Source organism: Oncorhynchus tshawytscha, linkage group LG27 (assembly GCF_018296145.1).
Source record: "Oncorhynchus tshawytscha isolate Ot180627B linkage group LG27, Otsh_v2.0, whole genome shotgun sequence".
Lineage (NCBI taxonomy): Eukaryota > Metazoa > Chordata > Actinopteri > Salmoniformes > Salmonidae > Oncorhynchus > Oncorhynchus tshawytscha.
In genome coordinates, this window is record NC_056455.1 from 19,479,290 (window position 1) to 19,500,473 (window position 21,184).

The 21,184-nt window shown below is 44.3% G+C and overlaps 1 protein-coding gene across 1 annotated transcript in view; it reads right to left on the bottom strand.

Annotated features, from left to right (window-relative positions):
- Positions 1 to 783: 783 nt before the first annotated feature.
- Positions 784 to 21,184, bottom strand: part of ngfra (nerve growth factor receptor a (TNFR superfamily, member 16)) — a 46,406-nt gene continuing 26,005 nt past the window's right edge. The window contains exons 4-6 of the mRNA XM_024403171.2: positions 10,849 to 11,086; positions 9,521 to 9,708; positions 784 to 4,483 (exon numbers count right to left, since the gene is read on the bottom strand). Coding sequence (XP_024258939.2) covers positions 4,437 to 4,483; positions 9,521 to 9,708; positions 10,849 to 11,086 — 473 coding nt within the window. The 3' untranslated portion in view covers positions 784 to 4,436. The remainder of the gene's footprint in view (positions 4,484 to 9,520; positions 9,709 to 10,848; positions 11,087 to 21,184) is intronic.

Below are 21,184 nucleotides of genomic sequence, written 5' to 3' on the forward strand. Positions count from 1 at the left end.
GGATTCAACCACACATTCTGATGATTCAGCAATTCATCACACTATGTCATATCTGGTGTGTGTGTGTGTGTGTGTGTGTGTGTGTGTGTGTGTGTGTGTGTGTGTGTGTGTGTGTGTGTGTGTGTGTGAACCAGATCTACCAGACATCTCCATGTTATTGAACACTTACCTGATGATAATATAATAGAGAACTAGGCTCCAACAGTCCAATGAACCCTCACATATGGTCCTGTTTTTAACTGTGGTTTGGCTAAGGTCACATGCTCCATACTTTGTGGTTTTAACATTTTATTTTCATTAGCTTGAGGCCTTTTTCAGAAATACTTTGGGGGTAATTCTAAAGGGGAACCTTTTGGGTATTTTCATACAGAAAGCCAAAACTGTCAATGAGACAAACCCACAGAGATTATTCCTGTAACTGTTGATAAAAGAAAAGATGAGAGATAGCCGACTACCCGTGTTAAACATTGGCAATTTGAGATGTTTTAAGCGAAGAAGCATATTTCAGTGTATTGTGTCCACTATATTTCTTTCCCAAGCAACAATGAATTCACAGTAGGGAATGAGAATCCATCAGCTGACTTGCTACATTATCATCATTCAGTATTGAGGACAAATGACTTGACAAAGGTGCAATTACATTTGTTTTTATTCTATCAGATAATGAATTTGTTTGCTTTTTAAATTTTATAGTGTATTTATATATTGTAACAACTCTAAGAAATTCACATTTACACAATGCATTTTACACTAATAGGTAAGTACATGTAACATTCAGCTTTTGGGGGGGGCTGAAATTTCTGTGGGGATTTATTATATCTTGGATATTACCATAGAGAATCACAGTGAATCCTCCTCATACATGGCATGTCTGTCCACAACCTCTGGACAAACTGAACATGTAAAAACATACTGGTCATGCTCATCACATATTGCCACTTTTGCACTGTAGGTAGAGTATATTGTGGTCGGTAAAATAGGACCACAGCAGATGGCATGTACGTAGATGATGCTATATGGATTTCAACAACATTAGTAGTACGTTTTAACCTATGGCCTATACTTCCTGAAACCTTCATTAACACTCAAATGATGAAACAAAACACAGATCATACAACAAGTCAGAATACAAACGGAAGAAGAAGAAGAAGAAGAAGTGTTCTGAACAGAACTCAAAGACACCTGACTCTGTACACAGGCACTTGTATAGCACAGTCTTTGAGTGTGCCTATTACATCTAATAAGTGCTAAAACAAGAAACCGTTTACAAAAAAATACTGATTTCAAAAAAGAGAATAATATTCATAACAAAAACAATAGAAGAATATTGAATGTTTTGCATATTTATGTCTGTAACGTTATTCAGCTTTACATTCTTATATTATCTTCATCCACTCTACCAGTGTCCCCTGCTGTGGAGGAACAGTACAGATTGAGTCATACTGTAGATTCTATATTGACACCTCTATTCACCTGTGAGACAGCACAGTGTTAGATTGAGCCCGTGGGGCCGCCAGCCACAGTGAAAGGTTCAGTTGTTCACTAGTCGTTGATGACAATCCCTCCTGTTAGTCAGTGGTATTATGCCAATCTGTTGGTCCACTGGGTCCTACTGCACTTCCATTGTGGAGCAATATGAATCACACTGCTGTCAATAATATTGTGTGAAACACTGTGTGTGTGAAGCCACTGGATATGTCACAAGGAGAAAGAGGCCCCCAGGGGGAATATAGTGTGGCTGTGTTGGTCTGTTTTCTATTCAAAAGCCTCAAAACTCACTACTATGAGAGCGTCTTCCCTGCTGTATCTTTGCTATGCCAGATTCTCTCTCTCTCTCTCTCTCTATCTCTATCTCTCTCTCTCTCTCTCTCTCTCTCTCTCTCTCTCTCTCTCTCTACCTCTCTCTCTCTCTCTCTCTCTCTCTCTCTCTCTCTCTCTCTCTCTCACACAGACACAAAAGTATCTCTGCTAATATCTCTACTTTGCTATCTACCTACATCTACATTCAAGCACCAAACCACACCAAAGGGACCCTGAGTAATCACATGTCCCTGGGAATCAAACCTGGACTTCAAAGCAGTACAGTTACAGTAAGCGTAGCTACATTGCTAACATCTAATACCTACTGCGTGTTCAGTATGCTGCGTATGCTTCAGTATGCTTCAGATCACTATTGTGATACAGTAAAATGTCACTGCTCTTTCAGACACATGAGAGGTGAGTAATGGTAATGTCACATTGTTGCCACTTTAAAAGCGTTCTGTATGTCTCTGTGCAGTACATAACAGAGGGATTCAGATGAGAGCCAGCTGACTGAGTGAAGCTAAATGAACCTGAAACCCTGAGGTAATTATACCTGCTTGTCAGGAATGTCTCCCTAATGGCCCCTGTGTTTACACCCATACCCCTACCATACCATACCGCAGCAGACACATTAGCGCCACCGCACACTCTTTAGCACACACACATATCTGCACGTGAGTGTGTGTGTGCAAGTGCTTGTGTTTATTTCAGTGAGATGGAAGTCTCTGACGAGTGTCCCATGTCTCCACTCCTTAGCAAGTACAATATAATGGATAATTAAGGGGAGTCTTGAGTATAGCCTACTATACAGTGTTTGTATATAAACTCTGTATACTATTTCTAGACAACTCTCGTCAGGCTACCATGGAACAGCCTCGAATACTGATACTGCAGAGCCTCTTTCTGATGATGTCACAGTTCCATTTTTGGCAGTTGGACATCACATTATGCGTCAGGTCAATGAGTCAGGAATGTTAAATAGTCCAAAAATGCTCCTCACATTGCATATCACAGCTCCTGGGGTAATGGAGCTGCACTGCTGAGGAGGCCTTGTAACTCAAACCACTAAGAGAGGCAGATGTGCCACAAACAGACATGAGAGAAACATCTAGAATCTGTTACATTCAAAGCATGAATCATTCCAACAGAATCCTGGAGTCCATGTTGGATGGAGAAAAGGAGTCAAGTGTGTCAGAAAACAGAGGAGGGATGGTGTATCATGTTGCGGTGACAGAATGATGGAATGATCCACAGCCAATGAGAATAGGAGAGCAGTAATCAGAGGCAACAGTATAACAACAACACAAATGTGTCCGTCCCTGTACACCTTAGGAATGTCTGTGTCTGTGGTAAAGAAAAAGGATAGGAGATTTTGGAATGGGCGACTAATGCTGCATTTAGACGAGGGACGCAGAAACCATCATACAAGAAGAAAGCAAGCCAGCACGACGGTATGTGTTGCTATGGTGATTTTGGTAAACAAACAGTGCAAATCAACATCTGGTAGAAAACAACGCTACGACAGACAACAAAAGTTTAAATATTTTCACTCTGGTGGCATGTCCCGTCTACCGTGACCTCAACGGCATTTACCGTCGTGCTCTCATTGAAAACAATGACATCCGGACGCCGTCTACCTCGTACCATCTAAACGCAGCATAACCGTTCCCCCACTGAGTTGTGTTGAATAGATAACAGTGGGATACTATCAGACAGGTTCACATGGAGGATTACAACAAGCTGCTACTGCTGAGGTCTGAGAAGACAGTCTGGAGGTGTGACGGAGTCACTGAGAGACTACTGCAGGACTTGCCCTGAGAACACACTAGGATAGGATAAGTACAGATGGAGGGATGGAAAGAGGGACAGATAGTTACACGCTGAGAGAGAGAGAGAGAGAGTACAGACAAGGGGAGAGAGGGGACAGAGAGTTTATCTACCTCTGAGGCACAAACATTTGATAATTTGAGTGAGTAGGGGGGAACCAGGGGGTGGATGAATAATAATTTTAGCAAATGGTCAAAGGAAGTTGGCAGTGAACTTATGGGGACACAGGATGAAACTCCTTCATGGGATAACATACTAACACACTTTTCATAATGATTGGTCCTCACCAGCTGACAGAAAAGACGGAGACCAGGATATCTAACACAGTGATGCTTCTTGGATTATGGGTGGTAGTGATATTGTAACTTTAGTGACTTGAGGCAGACAGTTGGTGTTAGAGTTGGTATTAGGGTTGGTGTTAGGGTTTGGTTTTGGGTTGGTGTTTGGCGTTGGTGTTAGGGTTGGTGTTAGGGTTGGTACTGGCGGAGAGGTTTAGTGTTCAAAGACACACTGGCAGAGTTGGGTTCTGTGTAGAGATACTGGGATAGCATCAGATAGCCTCTGGTGCTCCAGTCTGTCCAATAAGGGTCCATACTGGGACAAGAGTCCAGTCAGAAACCAGTGGCCACCCTTGGTGAAAAGGGGCGATAATGTCGTCAACTTCCTTGTTGTATCCAAGAAGCCCACTCAGTCTGTACTCTTATACTCTTATACTTTATGTCCGTTCCCACATCAAGGTTTCCATGGCAACCCCACTTCCCCCTCTCCTCCTTTTCCTCCTTCCTGTCAGCGGCTTCTCCTCTTCCTCAGACCTGGGGGGGAGGTGAGTCAGGTCCCCCATCCACCCTCACCACTGAGAGAGAGAGAGAGAAACATGTTAAAAACATATATGATCAGTGGTGAAACATGCAGATGTTCTCTGGTCGTATGAAGTAACACAGTATCAGTGTATCCACTCTGACACACTTTGCCCTATAGGGGGCCTTGTGAGGTCACAAACTCATCAACCCCTCCAACTGTTTCACTGAACTCATTACTACAGGGAGTGAGGAAGAGGGACAAATGTCCCCTTTTCCCATAAGCCCTCAACCTGTTGTCAATTGAGGGGTGCCATGGAAACGCTTCCGGAATACAGAGGCGTTTTTTAGAGGAGCTCTGAGCTCTCTGGTTGTTTTCTTGTCTTGATCAATGCACCCCTGTGCCAGCCAGAAGAGAGCTCTCTAATTCTAAAGGTTCACAAGAAGGGCTTTTTGTATCAACCACGCTATGACATCATCAGGCCTGTTTAAGTGTATGTGGTGCACACAGAGGCGGAGCTTCTGCTACAGTCGATCTTCTCTCATTCTACACACATTCCATTTTTTTCTGAAATCCTCTCTTTTTCCTCTGGCTCTCCTTTAGCTCTCGTTATTCATGTTGATTCTCTCCCGAGTACGTCATGCAGTCTGTGACTTGTTCTCCTTCCTGTTCAGACAGCCATCCTGCAGGCATGACAGACACTGCAGACAGACACTGAGCAGTCTTGCTGAATCATTCTGTCTTTTCATGATAGCAGCAAAATATTTGTGTTCCTCTTCAGGAACTCCACTTTGAATGGTTCATGCAGCCCTCCCTAGACTGTAAATGTAAACCTACTGAGTCAGTTGGTGGCTTCCTTGATAAATATTGTTGACACAGAAAATGTAATGGTTGCTTTAAATGGGAACCACTGTTTCACCCATTCAATTTCTAAGCTATTGACCAGTCTTTATCAGATTAAATTATACTGGGCATGTTCAGAATAGTCGATCTAACAGTCGATCTTCCATTAGCATGTTCAGCTGATGCTGATTTGATTTCAGCCCACTCCAAAGCTTTAAAGATAGCTGATTAAGACTGAGATTGAGATCGGTAGTGAAGAGGCAATCAACTGCTCTCCTCTTAATGGCAAGAATGGAATACAGGAGACATGCTGATTACCTTCTGTTGCCCCAGGGTCATTTGACCAGCCCTGACCAGCCCTAACCAGACCCCTCATACACTACCTGTCAATCAGCCGGCAATTACATGCACGTCATTGCCTCTGGCACCTTGAGGCGTCTCACTTTCCTCCTCACATTCGATTACCCTCTCTGTGATGGGATTTTGCTTAAACAGGGACTGTGATTTGTGGTTGTCTTACCTACCTTAATTGAATGCACTGACTGTCAGTCTGTCTGGATAAGAGCATCTGCTAAATTACCAAAGTGTACATGCAAAATGTAAATATGACCTGGCCCTAGCTTCTCTGTCTGATTGTCACATTATACCCCTCCCACCACTGACATCCCTCTTTCTTTTGGAACTGAGTCAATACAGACTCAAGTTATTCTATTTTACTCAATACAGAGGTCCTCACTACAATATGTTACATTTATTCATGATTAATACTAATAATGGATTAGCATTTATATAGCTCTTCATTTAGTCTCAAAGTGCTTTGGACAACGCAATTTGTCAGTATTTGTCCTGCTCTAAAGCTCTTGCTGTCTACCTCATCCACATCCCAGGGCTGCCTCCTCAACAGAAAGGGCTTTACTCCCTACTACACCAGCTTTCTACTGCATTAACTACTCTCCTACCCCACTAGCTACTCTCCTAGTCTACTAGCTACTCTTCTACTACACTAGCTACTCTTCTTCCCCACTAGCTACTCTCCTACCCCACTAACTACTCTCCTACCCCACTAGCTACTCTCCTACTCTACTAGCTACTCTTCTACTACACTAGCTACTCTTCTTCCCCACTAGCTACTCTCCTACCCCACTAACTACTGTCCTACCCATCTAGCTACTCTTCTACCCTACTAGCTACTCTCCTATCCCACTAGCTACTCTCCTACTACACTAGCTACTCTTCTACTACACTAGCTACTCTCCTACCCCACCAACTACTATCCTACGCATCTAGCTACTCTTCTATCCTACTAGCTACTCTCATACCCCACTAGCTACTCTCCTACTACACTAGCTACTCTCCTACTACACTAGCTACTCTCCTACCCCACTAACTACTATCCTACCCATCTAGCTACTCTTCTACCCTACTAGCTACTCTCATACCCCACTAGCTACTCTCCTACTACACTAGCTACTCTTCTACTACACTAGCTACTCTCCTACCCCACCAACTACTATCCTACGCATCTAGCTACTCTTCTATCCTACTAGCTACTCTCATACCCCACTAGCTACTCTCCTACTACACTAGCTACTCTCCTACTACACTAGCTACTCTCCTACCCTACTAGCTACTCTACCAATGCACTAGCTACTCTCCTAACCATCTAGCTACTCTTCTACCCTACTAGCTACTCTCCCACCCCACTAGCTACTCTCCTACGCTACTAGCTACTCTCCTACCCCACTAGCTACTCTCCTACCCCACTAGCTACACTCCTACCCACTAGCTACTCTCTTATCCCACTAGTTAGCTACTCTCCTACCCCACTAGCTAGCTACTCTCCTACCCTACTAGCTACTCTCCCAATGCACTAGCTACTCTCCTAACCATATAGCCACTCTTCTACCCTACTAGCTACTCTTCTACCCTACTAGCTACTCTCCTACCCCACTAGCTACTCTCCTATCCTACCAGATACTCCTCTACCCCACTAGCTACTCTCCTACCCCACTAGCTACTCTCCTAAAGCACTAGCTACTCTCCTACCCCTATAGCTACAATTCTACCTTACTAGCTACTCTCATACTGCACTAGCTACTCTCCTACCCCTAATAGCTACTTTCCTACTACACTAGCTACTCTCCTACTACACTAGCGCTGTACTACACTAGCTTTGGCCCACTACCCCTCTAACCTGGGACGAGCAGACTTTGATTGACAGTTTCCGTGACTATCGTTCAGGTAGAGAATGGGATCAGATTAAGGACAGAGGCACGATGATGAGAGATGAGTGAGAGGTTTGAGTCTCATTTAAATTTTAAACACCCCTCTGCCCCTTGAGGAAGGAATACTCCAGTGTAAAGGGGAGGGGGCCTCAGAGGTAAAAGACAGATTGCTATTTAAAAGATCACCAGAATGCACTGGAGAGTAGAGAAGACTTATTATAGATGTCTGTAAGTCTTTTGGGAGTTCTTACCCCAAGGCAGGGACCCGGGGAGTCCTTTTGAGCTTGTCAATCACAGCGCAGGGTATCTTTTATAGATTTTCATATTTCACTTGAAATCTTAATTGACTTGTTTTGACTGGGTATGACACCGTCTACAAAGACTGCTGTGGGCTTTTCAGTCATACTGTATGTGTAAAATATGGTTCATTTGAAAAGGGAAATCCATATGATTTTATGGATTTATTGTACATATTCTCACCCCCTTGGGTGTTTTATATTTTAACAAGTCCCCATTTACTAGTGGAGTAGCCACCCAGCCCACAGCATGCTGTGTGCAGTACTGTATTTTAATGGCTTCTGCGCCAGAAGACAGAGCTGACGCTAATCAGCAGACATTAAACACTGTTACTGGATCACATTTAAACAGGCAGGGGGATCGGGCCTGGCCTCCATCACACAACACCTGCTAATGAGCCAATCACACAAAGAGACACGGGTTAAAGGGGCGGGGATCTACTCAATGACCCAATCACATGCTAATCCCCAGGAAAAGATGCCCCCTTTTCTCCATTATACTGAGGCTTTGCATTTCTGAGTGGGGGGAAATGAATAGAATTCCCACAACACAAAATAAAACAATAGCAGCATTTCCCAGGCTTCCCAAACATCACATGGGCATGGGTATGCACTTAGGTTGTGGGTAAGATCCAAAACAGCAGAGGTCCAGTGTCAGATCAGGTGATGGTGCATAAGTTAACTCACGATTCATGAACATAACTTTATAATTGTCTTCTGAACTACCTCATTACTACTTCATAACTTCTTCAGTTATGCATTCATGATTGCATAGAGAGAGATGCTGAGTCACTGGATGTGTGGGGCCCCTTAGGCTCTGGCTCAGCACTTAGGAGGTTGGAAAAACAAACTCGTCACTCTGTAGTTGGTCTCCTCTCTTCCTTTTGACGACAAAGCTCTCTCTATCACTCCCCTGAGTGGATAGAAACTGTGCCACGCCACTGAGACTCCAGAGAGAGAGAGAGATAAAGAAAAGGGGAGATAGAAAGGGAGGGAGAAAGAGTAGATATGTAGAGAGACACAGAAAGAGAGAGATAAGTTGAAAGAGATGGAGAGAGGAGTAAGTAGAGCATGGTTCTCCTCAGTATAAGAGGACTGACTGTGTCTCTGCCATGGATTTTTAAATGAAAGGAAGATAGGTTGCTCCAGGCTCTATAGAGAGACCACTTCACATTCCTGAAGCTCTTGCTTTTGTTTTCACTTTCTTGTTCCGTTTAAAAAGTTGCTCTCCTCCTTCACGACCATTCATCATGTATTTCCCACAAGGCAGTGGTGCTGTCTCCCACCGAATACTGGACCACCCTGTCCACTCTCTCTCTCTCTCTGTCTCTGTCTCTCTGTCTCTCTCTCTCACCCAAATATCGAAGGCTGGGTCACATTCAGCATAGGTAAAGGGGTATACTGTACATTGGTAAAACACAGATATCAGTAAATTGTGTAGACTACTCATCCTTCCCAACTTCATAACCTCCCATGTTAAGACTTCTTTGGTGACATTTCCAAAGTCGTGTCTAATGTACACACAACGGGATAATATCTGAGACTCGCTATGTACAATAATAAAATATGTATCCTAAATTCACTTTGTTACCACTTTCATCTCTCACTTGTATATGCCTAGTCCAGCTAGCATAGAGTCTCCATACAGACCCAACAGGTGAACACACACTCATACAGACTTCCATTACAGCATCTAGCTAAGTGTACAGTGTGTGTTGTAGAGCTCACCTATCTGTTCCTGTCTGTGTGTCTGTGTCTGGACCTGGGCTGCATGCTGCTGCTCCTGCAGACTCTGGCTGTCCACTGAGATGCCGCTGTCGCTGTGCAGCTTCTCCCCCTCCGGCGTCACCGTTTGATTGGCTGCTGTGGCTTGGTGGTTGTTAGCCGGCTGTTTGTTCTGCTTGCAGCTGTTCCACCTGGGAAGGTGTGAACGGAGAAGAAGTGAGTCAAGCCCACAACACTGTGTTCCCAGAAGTGGTTTAATTGATGTGATACAAGTAATGGACGTTTTGTGATTGGGATGGTCATCAGGAAACGTGGAAGGGAAGAGGAGTGATCAGTCATCAAACATCTCTGAAAGTCTTCCAGTAAACATAAAGGACCAGCAGGGAAACAAGCCTTCTGGCTTCATAGTGGTTTTATCCTCAGTCATTTTTACTGTAATGTTGTCTCTGGCTGGAACAGCCTCCTAGTCGTAATGATCCAATCTAATCAATCAGTCAATCAAGGCCCTTTAACAGACCGTGTTGGACCTGTTTATACAGTGGAAGGAGACAGATATTAAAGTAGCCCCGTAACTGTTTGTGTTGACGAAGTAGCCACTCGGATTTCAACTGGACTGCACTTTACAATCGATACTGGATTTGATGATGAACTTGTTAACTTGGTACATGGTGTGTTTGAATCGGTGTGTGTGTGTATGTGTTGTGTGCAAATGCTTGTGTGTGTATGTGTGACCTTTGTGTGTGTGACCTTTGAAATGCATTATGGTGTGTGTGTGTGTGTGTGTGTGTGTGTGTGTGTGTGTGTGTGTGTGTGTGTGTGTGTGTGTGTGTGTGTGTGTGTGTGTGTGTGTGTGTGTGTGTGTGTGTGTGTGTGTGTAATCATGTGGTGTAACTGGGTCAATATCTTGCCATTCCACAACAGGCCTGAATATTACACCATACAATCGGGCTCCCTGCCTTTCTTTAGCCATGGGCTACATCACTCAAACACCATCCTGCCTGTCATTCCCCTTCCCTGACAAGTCAACCTCTGTCCTAGTTCACTCTCTCTCCCTCCTCCAGCCTGAGCCCACTGTCTGCATACATGTATCATCCTCCCTGCTTTGTCTCTGGTCCTATCTGTGTGATAGCTGCTTCTATCTGTGTGATAGCTGCTTCTATCTGTGTGATAGCTGCTTCTATCTGTGTTGCTTCTATCTGTGTTGCTTATATCTGTGTGATAGCTGCTTCTATCTGTGTGATATATTATTCTATCGGTGTGATAGCTGCTTCTATCTGTACTCATATCCTATCTCCCTGCTTTGTCTATGCTCCCACTCCATGGCCCCTCACCTTTTGAAGACGATGTAGGCCACCAGCCCCACCACCACAGCAGCCAGGATGGAGCAGTAGATGGGGATGAGGTTCTCGTTGAAGCCCGGTCTGATGAAGTGAGGGCTGGGCTGGGCCGTGGTGCTCTCTCCCCCCGGGGAGGGGCTGCTGGAGCTGTCTGGTGGGAAGATGTCTGTGAAAGAGGGGGAAGACAGGTCCAGAGGAAAGGTGGGAGAAGTGTAGGACGGGAGGAGAGGATCTAAGGAGAGTGAAGGAAGAGAGGAAAATGGAGAGAATGCTATTATATAAGAGAGGAAGGGGTAATTTTCGTATGAGGTCATTATTTTATGGTAAGAATGTTTTATTTTAAAAAATCACACACTTAATCAGCATTAATAATAGCCAGTTTAGGAATACATTATCATTGGCTAAGCAACCTACATCAAGTCTCCTTGGAACCAGCACATGGTACTGTAGTCAGCACACCGGTATATCAAAAAGGGAATTTACAATGGGGACCAGGGAAATGAAAACAAACCAAAGAGATACGTTTCCCCATAATGAAAAAATAACATTTCATAAACTATAACTGTATACATCCTTCTTCAAGTAGTTCTGAGCCTGGGTTTAGTCACGACGATGTCCCTAAGCAGATGTTTGAGTGACAGTGCACACATGTGAATGCTTATAGGCAGATGGGCTCCGGCTAAGATGCTATCTGGAGAAAAGGGGGGAATGATTCTAGAGGAGGAGGAGATGGGAGAAAACTGTCACTCGCCCACATAATAACCCAAGCCCAGCAGCACATCATGACTCTCTCACCAGGGTCGTATCCCAAAGGGCACCCTATTTCCTACATAGTGCATTACTTTTGACCAGAACTCATAGGGCTCTGGTCAAAAGTAGTGCACTATTATCGAGGGAATAGGGTGCCATTGGGGATGCACACCAAGTTATTCTCTACATGGGAGCATGACTGTGATCTCTGTACATAACATGACACACACCATGTGGACTACCTGCAGTACAAAGTCAGGGGCTTTAGAGGGTCAGTGTGTTCAGCTTAACCTCTGGTGCTGCAGGCCAGGCCTGGGAGGGCAGCAGTAGGAACTCTCTCTCTCTTTCTCTCTCTCTCGCTCTCTCTCTCTGCTACTTGAGGGGTCTGGTTTTCATCAGGCTTAACTCACTAAAGAGGAGACATTTTTATAAATTGACCCATTTCCTCTCTCTCTTTCTGTTTCTCTGTTAATTGCATTAATGAACAACTGCTATTTTCCAGCGTGCCAGCAGCACCATTCACCATGGCTGCCCAGAGGCCTTCTTGCTTCTGCTTCCCTTGGCAACGCAGCACAGGACAACTCAGTCATGTTCTTTGTAGTGGTTACCCTGTTATCTGCTGTGTCACGCACTCCTACTGTGTGTGTTGTGTAATAAAACTGTTATGCTTCAAGCATTAGATGTAGTTACAGTATGTCTGCCAGTATCCACACCCCGAGGGGAGTGTGGTGGATGGTGGAGATGGGCCTTGTCTCTCTCTGTGGTGGTGTGGATATGAAGGAGTAATCCCCAACAGAACAGAACTCCATGCAGGCTTCCTCAGCCCTCAAATAATATGATTTATAAACACTGTGTTTTATAAACACCGGGTCAGACCTAAAAGTCAGAAACATTCCACGGGGATGTTGGTCTGTTGACACCAGGCAGGATGGGTCCATGGACTCATGCTGCTTACGCCAAATCCTGACTCTGCCATCAGCATAAAGCAACAGGAACCGGGATTCGTCGGACCAGGCAATGTTTTTCCACTCCTCAGTTGTCCAGTGTTGGTGATCGTGTGCCCACTGGAGCCGCTTCTTCTTGTTTTTAACTGATAGGAGAGGAACCCAGTTTGGTGGTTTTCTGCAATAGTCCATCCGTGACAAGGACCGACGAGTTGTGCGTTCCCAAGATGTCGTTCTGCACACTGTTGTACTGCGCCGTTATTTGTCTGTCTGTGGCACTCCTGTTAGCTTGCCCGATTCTTGTAATTCTCCTTCGTCGTTGCTTATCCACAAGTTGTTGTCACCCACAGGACTGGCGTTGACTGGATTTTGTGTTTGTTGCACCATTCTCTTCGTAAAAATCCCAGGAGGCCAGCTGTTTCTGAGATACTGGATCCGGCGCGCCTGGCACCGACGATCAAACCAGACTCAAAGTCACTTAGGTCACTCGTTATGCCCATTCTAACATTCAGTCGAACAGGAACTGAATGCCTCGATGCCTAACCCTAACCCAAGTGACTCACTGTCTGTAGGAGCGATCCATTTTTGTGAAACGTGGTGGTGTACTTAATAAACTGGCTGGTGAGTGGATATTTCCACACTATGAGTGAGGTTGGTGTAATACTGTGAAAATTATAATGCCATTTTAGTGAAAGAGCTTTGAAAATACTGCCTGAAATTTCTGCCTGTTTTGGTGGGATGGAATTTTGACATCACCAGGCTGTAAATTAGTTCAAATAAGAAAGAGTTCCAAACCTCTCTGCCAATAACAGCTAGTTTTCAGTTTTCCCCACCCCACTTGAGAAATTGCTCTTTGCTAAGAAGCTATTTTTCTTTCTTTTTGAACATTTTAATTCAAAACAATCACTGTAAAGTACTTAATCGTTACACAGAAATGATTTGATATTGAGATAAAAATGGCTGCAATGGAACTTTAAGAACACAGTGAAGTATGAAATGCCAGTCCTGGTCAGTGATGTGGTCTCTTGACAGTTTGACACAAAGTTAAGCAGTGGACCATCACAATAATAATGAACTGTCGAAATTCAGCACTTCTTTTTATTACTGACAAGGCTATTTTTCAGTTTTTTTCTCCACATTGATTGAATGCATATTTATTTACGCTCCCCATGGACACTGATGGGAATCTTAGGGTACATTTGTTAAATTCTGCAGCTTGTTAAGACTTAGATGATCTCCTGGCTATTTCCTTGTCGATGACAGGACATTCCTTTGTCTGTAGGGAGGGATAGGTTTACTGAAACTGTAGAGAATACCGTTCCACACTGGACACTCCCTGCTCACAGCCACGTCACACCAAGACACAAAAATAAAACTCAACCTATTTAAAGGCATGGTATCGATTTCAGGGAATTATGTTAGGTCAAGGTCAAGTCACAAGTGTGTGGCCAGTAGGAATGGTAGTCACGTTTCCAGTCTGTCAGTCCCAGTGCAGGTGTAACAGAACATGCTTGAACTTTCAGGAAGTGCGCTTCTCCTTCCAACTCTAATGACCAATCAGTTACAGTCAGTTTAGCATTATGGTGATAAAACAAGAGGATCCCTAAGATGAGATTTCCACAATCAAATTCCCCTCTTTCCACTTTTTCCACTGTGTGAGTCATACAGTGCATGCAGCGACTACGTTAGCCTATAATTCTACAATGACCACACACACACACCATTTATTCACACCTTTGGAGACGGTGTGTGTGAGTTCTGATAGCCGTGTCCATTTCATCCGGTACCCTATAGATGGCAATCTGGGGTGATCACAGTGTGTCAGAGTGACTCAACACTCACTGTCACCAACACAAACTTTCTCTTTTCCTCCTTCTAGCTGTATCTCCTTTTTCTCTCCTTCTTTTTATATTCCTCTGAACCCCTTGCCCTCTTTCTCTCTCTTTCTCCCCATTCTCTTTCTCTCTGTTTTTCTCTCATATCTCATGCTTACCTGCGTGTATGCATCAGCCCTGTGCTGATCTAGAAAGTAAGGCAGTTAACTTGGAAATAAACCTGCGGCTCCAGTGCCTGTCTCGGTCGGCTAAGCGTGTTACCCAAAGGCAGTCGTGGTTTAACTGTTTTATTTCAGCTTCAATGGATTTAAACGTCTCTAAAACAAATAAAACTTCCCTGAGCTTTTATGAGCCCAGGCTGGTGAATAACTGTTTATTAGGGGGAGTGGAGGAGGATAGAGAAATGCTATTCAATTGTATTTTATTTGGCTTTTTAATTTTTGTTATTTTTTTATTGTAAAGTTAACCCTATACAATGCCTTCAGAAAGTGTTCGTACCCCTTGACTTACTCCACATTTTGTTGTTACAGCCTGAATTCTAAATGGATTCATTAGATTTTTTCCTCGACACACAAATATGACAAAGTGAACACATTTTTTGAATTGTTTTTGCAAATGTATTAGAAGATGAAATACAGAACATTCTCACTTACATAAGTATTCACACCCCTAGTCAACACTTTGTAGAAGCACCCTTCGCAGCAATAAGCATTTTCAGGTCTTGCCATAGATCTTCAAGTAGATTTAAGTCAAAACTGTAACTAGGCCACTCAGGAACATTTACTGTCTTCTTGGTAAGGCACTTTAGTGTAAATGTGGCCTTGTGTTTTAGTTTATTGTCCTGCTGAAAGGCAAATTCATCTCCAAATGTCTGGTGGAAAGCAGACTGAAGTTTCCTCTAGGATTTTGCCTGTGCTTTAGTCCATTCCATTTATTTTTTATCCTGAAAAACTCCCCAGTCCTTATTGATTACAAGCATACCCATAACATGATGCAGCCACCACTATACTTGCAAATATGGAGAGTGTTACAGGTGATGTATTTATTTGCCACAAACATAACACTTTATATTAAGGGAAAAAAGTACATTTCTTTGCCACATTTTTTGCAGTATTACTTTAGTGCCTTGTTGCAAACAGGATGCATGTTTTGGAATATTTGCATTATGTACAGGCTTCCTTCTTTTCACTCAATTAGGTTAGTATTGTGAAGTAACTACAATGTTGTTGATCGATCCTCAGTTTCCTCCTACAACTGCCATTAAACTCTATAACTGTTTTAATGTCACCATTGGCCTCTTGTTGAAATCCCTTGTAACTGAGTTAGTTGTAGTTAATAACTTCCCCATGCTCAAAGGGATATTTAACCCATCTTCCAATAGGTGCCCTTCTTTTTGCGGCATTCAAAAACCTCCCTGGTCTTTGTGGTTGAATCTGTATTTGAAATAGACTGCTCAACTGAGGGACATTACAGATAATTGTATGTGTGGGGTTCAGAGATGAGGTAGTCATTCAAAAATCATGTTAAACCCTAGTATTGCGAACAGAGTGAGTCCATGAAACTTATGTGACTTGTTAAGCATATTTTTACACCTTAATTTATTTAGGCTTGCTATAACAAAGGGGTTGACTACATCTACATTTCAGCATCTCATTTTGAATTAATTTGTCCAACAACAAAAAGTATAGAAACATTATTCCACTTAGACATTATGGGGTATTGTGTGTAGGTCAGTGACAAAACATCTCAATCGAATACATTTTAAATTCAGGCTGTAACACAACAAAACATGGAAAAAGTCAAGGCACTGTATTCCCTCCTTGGTTCCTTGCAGTCAAGTTGGGGTGGAGGACAGTTATCAAACACACCACATGCACAATGACCTCTTTATCTATCAGAGAACACTCTCCCACTGTCTCATTACGGCCTATCTCTATCTGCCTAGGCCTCTTGTAAACACCACACACACACACACGCACACAGACACACACACACACACTCTCCTCGGATGAAATGATTCAAGTTGGCGTTCTGCTTTCCATAGAGAGTGAGAGTTAATAGGGAGAGTGGGGGTAGAGAGAGTCAGAAAGGGACAGTATTAGGAGAGTGTATGGGAGCGAGGGGGCGAGTGGGGGAGAGAGGATGGGAGGGGGAGAGAGGAGGTGAGAGGATGGAGGAGAAGAGGAACAGAAGCACTGCTGTAAAGTGCTCTGATTAGCAGGAGTAATTACACTGCAGCAGTGAAGCACTGAATGACCCACTCCTCCCCTCATCCCCTTTTCCCCCTCTATTCCCTCGGCCTAACCACTCAAGGCTGCTCTGGGAGAAAGGGGGGAAGGAGAGAGGGGAGGAGAAGAGAGGCTGAGAAAGAGAGAGTGGGGAAGAGATGAGGGAGAAATAAATCATTTCTCCATCTTTATCTAAGAAGGGTCTGTAGGTGATAAACTGAGTCATGAAAAGCTAAACTTTAGTGTTTAAGGAATTGTGCAATAAAACCTGTCACACACACAGTCTGCACACTCACCGACACACACAACTAACCACATGGTGGAGGAGAGAGACCGCTGAGCTGAGAGATGAAGAGATGAACAGAGAGGGAAGGAGAGCGAGAGATGTGAGCTGAGAGAGGTTGAGCGAGAGTTGTGAGCTGAGAGAGAGAGAGAAAGATGTGAGCTGAAAGAGAGAGGGAGGTGAGCTGAGAGAGAGAGAAAGAAAGAGATGTGAGCTGAGAGAGAGAGAGAGAATGTGAGCTGAGAGAGAGGGAGAGAGAGAGATGCGAGCTGAGAGAGAGAGAGATGTGAGCTGAGAGAGAGAGAGCTGAGAGAGCGAGAGATGTGAGCTGAGAGTGAGAGATGTGAGCTGAGAGAGTGAGAGATGTGAGCTGAGAGAGAGAGGGAGAGAGGGAGAGAGATGTGAGCTGAGAGAGAGAGATGTGAGCTGAGAGAGAGATGTGAGCTGAGAGAGGATGAGAGAGATGTGAACAGAGAGAGAGAGAGAGAGATGTGAGCTGAGAGAGGATGAGAGAGAGTTGTGAGCTGAGAGAGAAAGATGTGAGCTGAGGGACAGAGGGGGTGAGCTGAGAGAGAGAGAAAGAGATGTGAGCTGAGAGAGAGAGAGAGAGAGAGAGAGAGAGAGAGAGAGAGAGAATGTGAGCTGAGAGAGAGAGGGAGAGAGATGTGAGCTGAGAGAGAGAGATGTGAGCTGAGAGAGAGAGAGCTGAGAGAGAGAGCGAGAGAGAGAGAGAGAGAGAGAGAGGGAGAGAGATGTGAGCTGAGAGAGAGAGAGATGTGAGCTGAGAGAGAGAAAGAGAGATGTGAGCTGAGATAGAGAGATGTGAGCTGAGAGAGAGAGAGATGTGAGCTGAGAGATGTGATCTGAGAGAGAGAGATGTGAGCTGATAGAGAGAGAGATGTGAGCTGAGAGAGGATGAGAGAGATGTGAACAGAGAGAGAGAGAGAGAGATGCGAGCTGAGAGAGAGATCTGAGCTGAGAGAGAGAGATTTAAAGCTGAGAGAGATGTGAGCTGAGAGAGTGAGAGAGATGTGAGCTGAGCGAGAGAGAGAGAGATGTGAGCTGAGAGAGAGAGATGTGACCTGAGAGAGAGAGAGAGAGAGATGTGAGCTGAGAGAGTGAGAGATGTGAGCTGAGAGAGAGAGATGTGAGCTGAGAGAGAGAGAGATGTGAGCTGAGAGAGGATGAGAGAGAGATGTGAGCCGAGAGAGAGAGATGTGAGCTGAGAGAGAGAGAGATTTAAACCTGAGAGAGAGATGTGAGCTGAGAGAGAGAGAGATGTGAGCTGAGCGAGAGAGAGAGATGTAAGCTGAGAGAGCGTCTAAGCGTCTGTGTGGGTCCTGCTGCAGAGTGTTCGGTGCTCATAAAGGTCACTCAGTGAAACCTGAGTGTGAGCAGGAGAAACCCCAGCACTCTTATCGACCCTCCAGTCCACACAGAACAGCACAGCACATCTGATGCACCCCCCCTCCCCCTCTCTCTAATCATTCTCTCATTGTGAGTGATTGCCACTTGGAAACAGCTGGATATGAAGGGAGTATGTGAAAATGCCTGCCACACACACACACACACACACACACACACACACACACACACACACACACTGTGTCAGCAAGATTGAAATCTAGTATCACACACATTGACTGAGTTAGGCCTAGATTCAATCAGATCAAGCGTTAACCGCCGAAGTCTGGATAATTTTTTATTGCAAAAACGGTTTGAATGGTCCACTGGCTCCCAGAGAAAAGATTTTGATTGGATGTTACATTTCAAGAACCCTCCCCCACACTCCCGTAGAAGGGGTGCTGTGTGTTATGTGCGTCACTGATATCTCTCCAGTAGTTGTGGCCTATGCTAGTTTCAAGTAATGAAAGGTGGCCGACAGTCTGCAATTTATTTTCATTGAATTTGAAAGTGGATTATACTGGTAAAGTCAAACATCACAACACGTTCTAAACCACTCTGGTGACAGACTTTTTCCCTGTCTCCATTCATCGACATGGCTGATGCTGCACTTTGTTACCACCGCAAATATCGAGAAAATTGTTTTTATAAGGACCCAAAAAACTGAGGCAGTGGGAGAACCTAGAAAGTAAATACAAAAACAATGTATTATTAGCTAGCTAGCTGGCTACCGTAGGCCACTTGTAGGGTAATGCCAGGTGTAATGCCACTTTCAAAATCCTAACATGGCTGAGCCTCTCACTGTCACGTCCTGACCTTAGTTCCTTTTTTATGTCTCTATTTTGGTTTGGTCAGGGCGTGAGTTGGGGTGGGCATTCTATGTTTTTCATTTTATGTTTTGTTCTGTGTGTTGTATTTCTATGTGTTTGGCTTGGTATGGTTCCCAATCAGAGGCAGCTGTCAATCGTTGTCTCTGATTGAGAACCATACTTAGGCAGCCTGTTCCCACCTGTGTTGGTGGGTAGTTGTTTTCTGTTTTTGTATTCTGTACCAGACAGAACTGTTTCGGTTTCGTTCATTCTCTTTTGTTGTTTTTTCATTCAGTGTTCAATTCATAAATAAAGATGAACACGTCCCACGCTGCACCTTGGTCCTCAACTTCTTCAACCCACTACAGCCGTTACACTCACACTAAACAACTGTCTTTCCTGTAGTATTTTGTTGTCTTGTAGTGGTGCCACACTAAACAATGTGGCACAGACAGGGCTCACACACTAACCATGTAGCACAGACAGGGCTCACACACTAAACCATGTGGCACAGACAGGGCTCACACACTAATCCATGTGGCACAGACAGGGGTCACACACTAAACCATGTGGCACAGACAGGGGTCACACACTACAAGATTACTCACTTGGTCGTGAGGATTGTTGATTGCACGTTCTATGGTATATTTCTGATCACATAATTGAATGTGCATCCTGCCACCTACTATGCCGGAGGGAAACAGGATTCCCCAAAAAACAAACCACCCAAAAATAAATAAATAAAGTAATTCAAAACGTTTTTGTTAAAAATATAAAAACAGATCTGATCCCTACACAGGCTCAAGAGGAACCTGGAAGGGTAGGTCTTCCGGCGCCAGTACCCCTTGAAAGTCTTCAGATGTAAAAGCCTTACGTCAGTTTGTCCAGTTTCTTAGACTTCTTTGAGACTTGTCCTGTATAGCTTATAACTGTGGAAATAAATGCAACAAATTCCACCCTTTTCACACAGGGTATCTTTTGTCTGGCAGAAAACATTTACTACAGGCTGTGGTGTATCCAGTACCATATCTTCCCTTATGCTGCTCGGGTCAATAGAATTCTGGTCTGACCAATCGGATTCCACGCTTCAAGATTGCTTTGATCACGTGGACTGGGATATGTTCCGTATAGCCTCAGACAATAACATTGTAACATACGCTGACTCGGTGAGCGAGTTTATTAGCAATGGCAGCATTCGCACAAAACTGAAAGCGCGAACCACCGCTTTTAATCATGGCAAGGCGACCGGAAACATAACCGAATGCAAACAGTGCAGCTATTCCCTCCTCAAGGCAATCAAACAGGCAACACGTCAGTATAGAGACAAAGTAGAGTCGCAATTCAACGGCTCAAACATGAGACGTATGTGGCAGGGTCTACAGTCAATCATGGATTACAAAAAGAATACCAGCCCCGTCACGGACACCGACGTCTTGCTCCCAGACAAACTAAACAACTTCTTTGCTCGCTTTGAGGACAATACAGTTCCACTGACACGGCCCGCTACCAAATCCTGTGGGCTCTCCTTCTCCGTGGCCAACATGAATAAAACATTTAAATGTGTTAACCCTCGCAAGGCTGCAGGCCCAGACGGCATCCCTAGCTGCGTCCTCAGAGCATGCGCAGACCAGCTGGCTGGTCTGTTTACGGACATATTCAACCAATCCCTATCCCAGTCTGTTGTCCCCACAGAATTCAAGATGGCCACAATTGTTCCTGTTCCCAAGAAAGATAAGGTAACTGAACTAAATTACTATCGCCCCGTAGCAGTCACTTCTATCATCATGAAGTGCTTTGAGAGACAAGTTAAGTATCATATCACCTCCACCCTACCTGATACCCTAGACCCACTCCAATTTCCTTACCACCCCAATAGGTCCACTGACAATGCAATTGCCATCACACTGCCCTATCCCATCTGGACAAGAGGAATACCTATGTAAGAATGCTGTTCATTAACTACAGCTCAGCATTTAACACCCTGGGTCTCGACCCCGCCCTGTGCAACTGGTTCCTGGACTTTCTGACGGGCCGCCCCCAGGTGGTGAGGGTAGGCAACAACATCTCCACCCCGCTG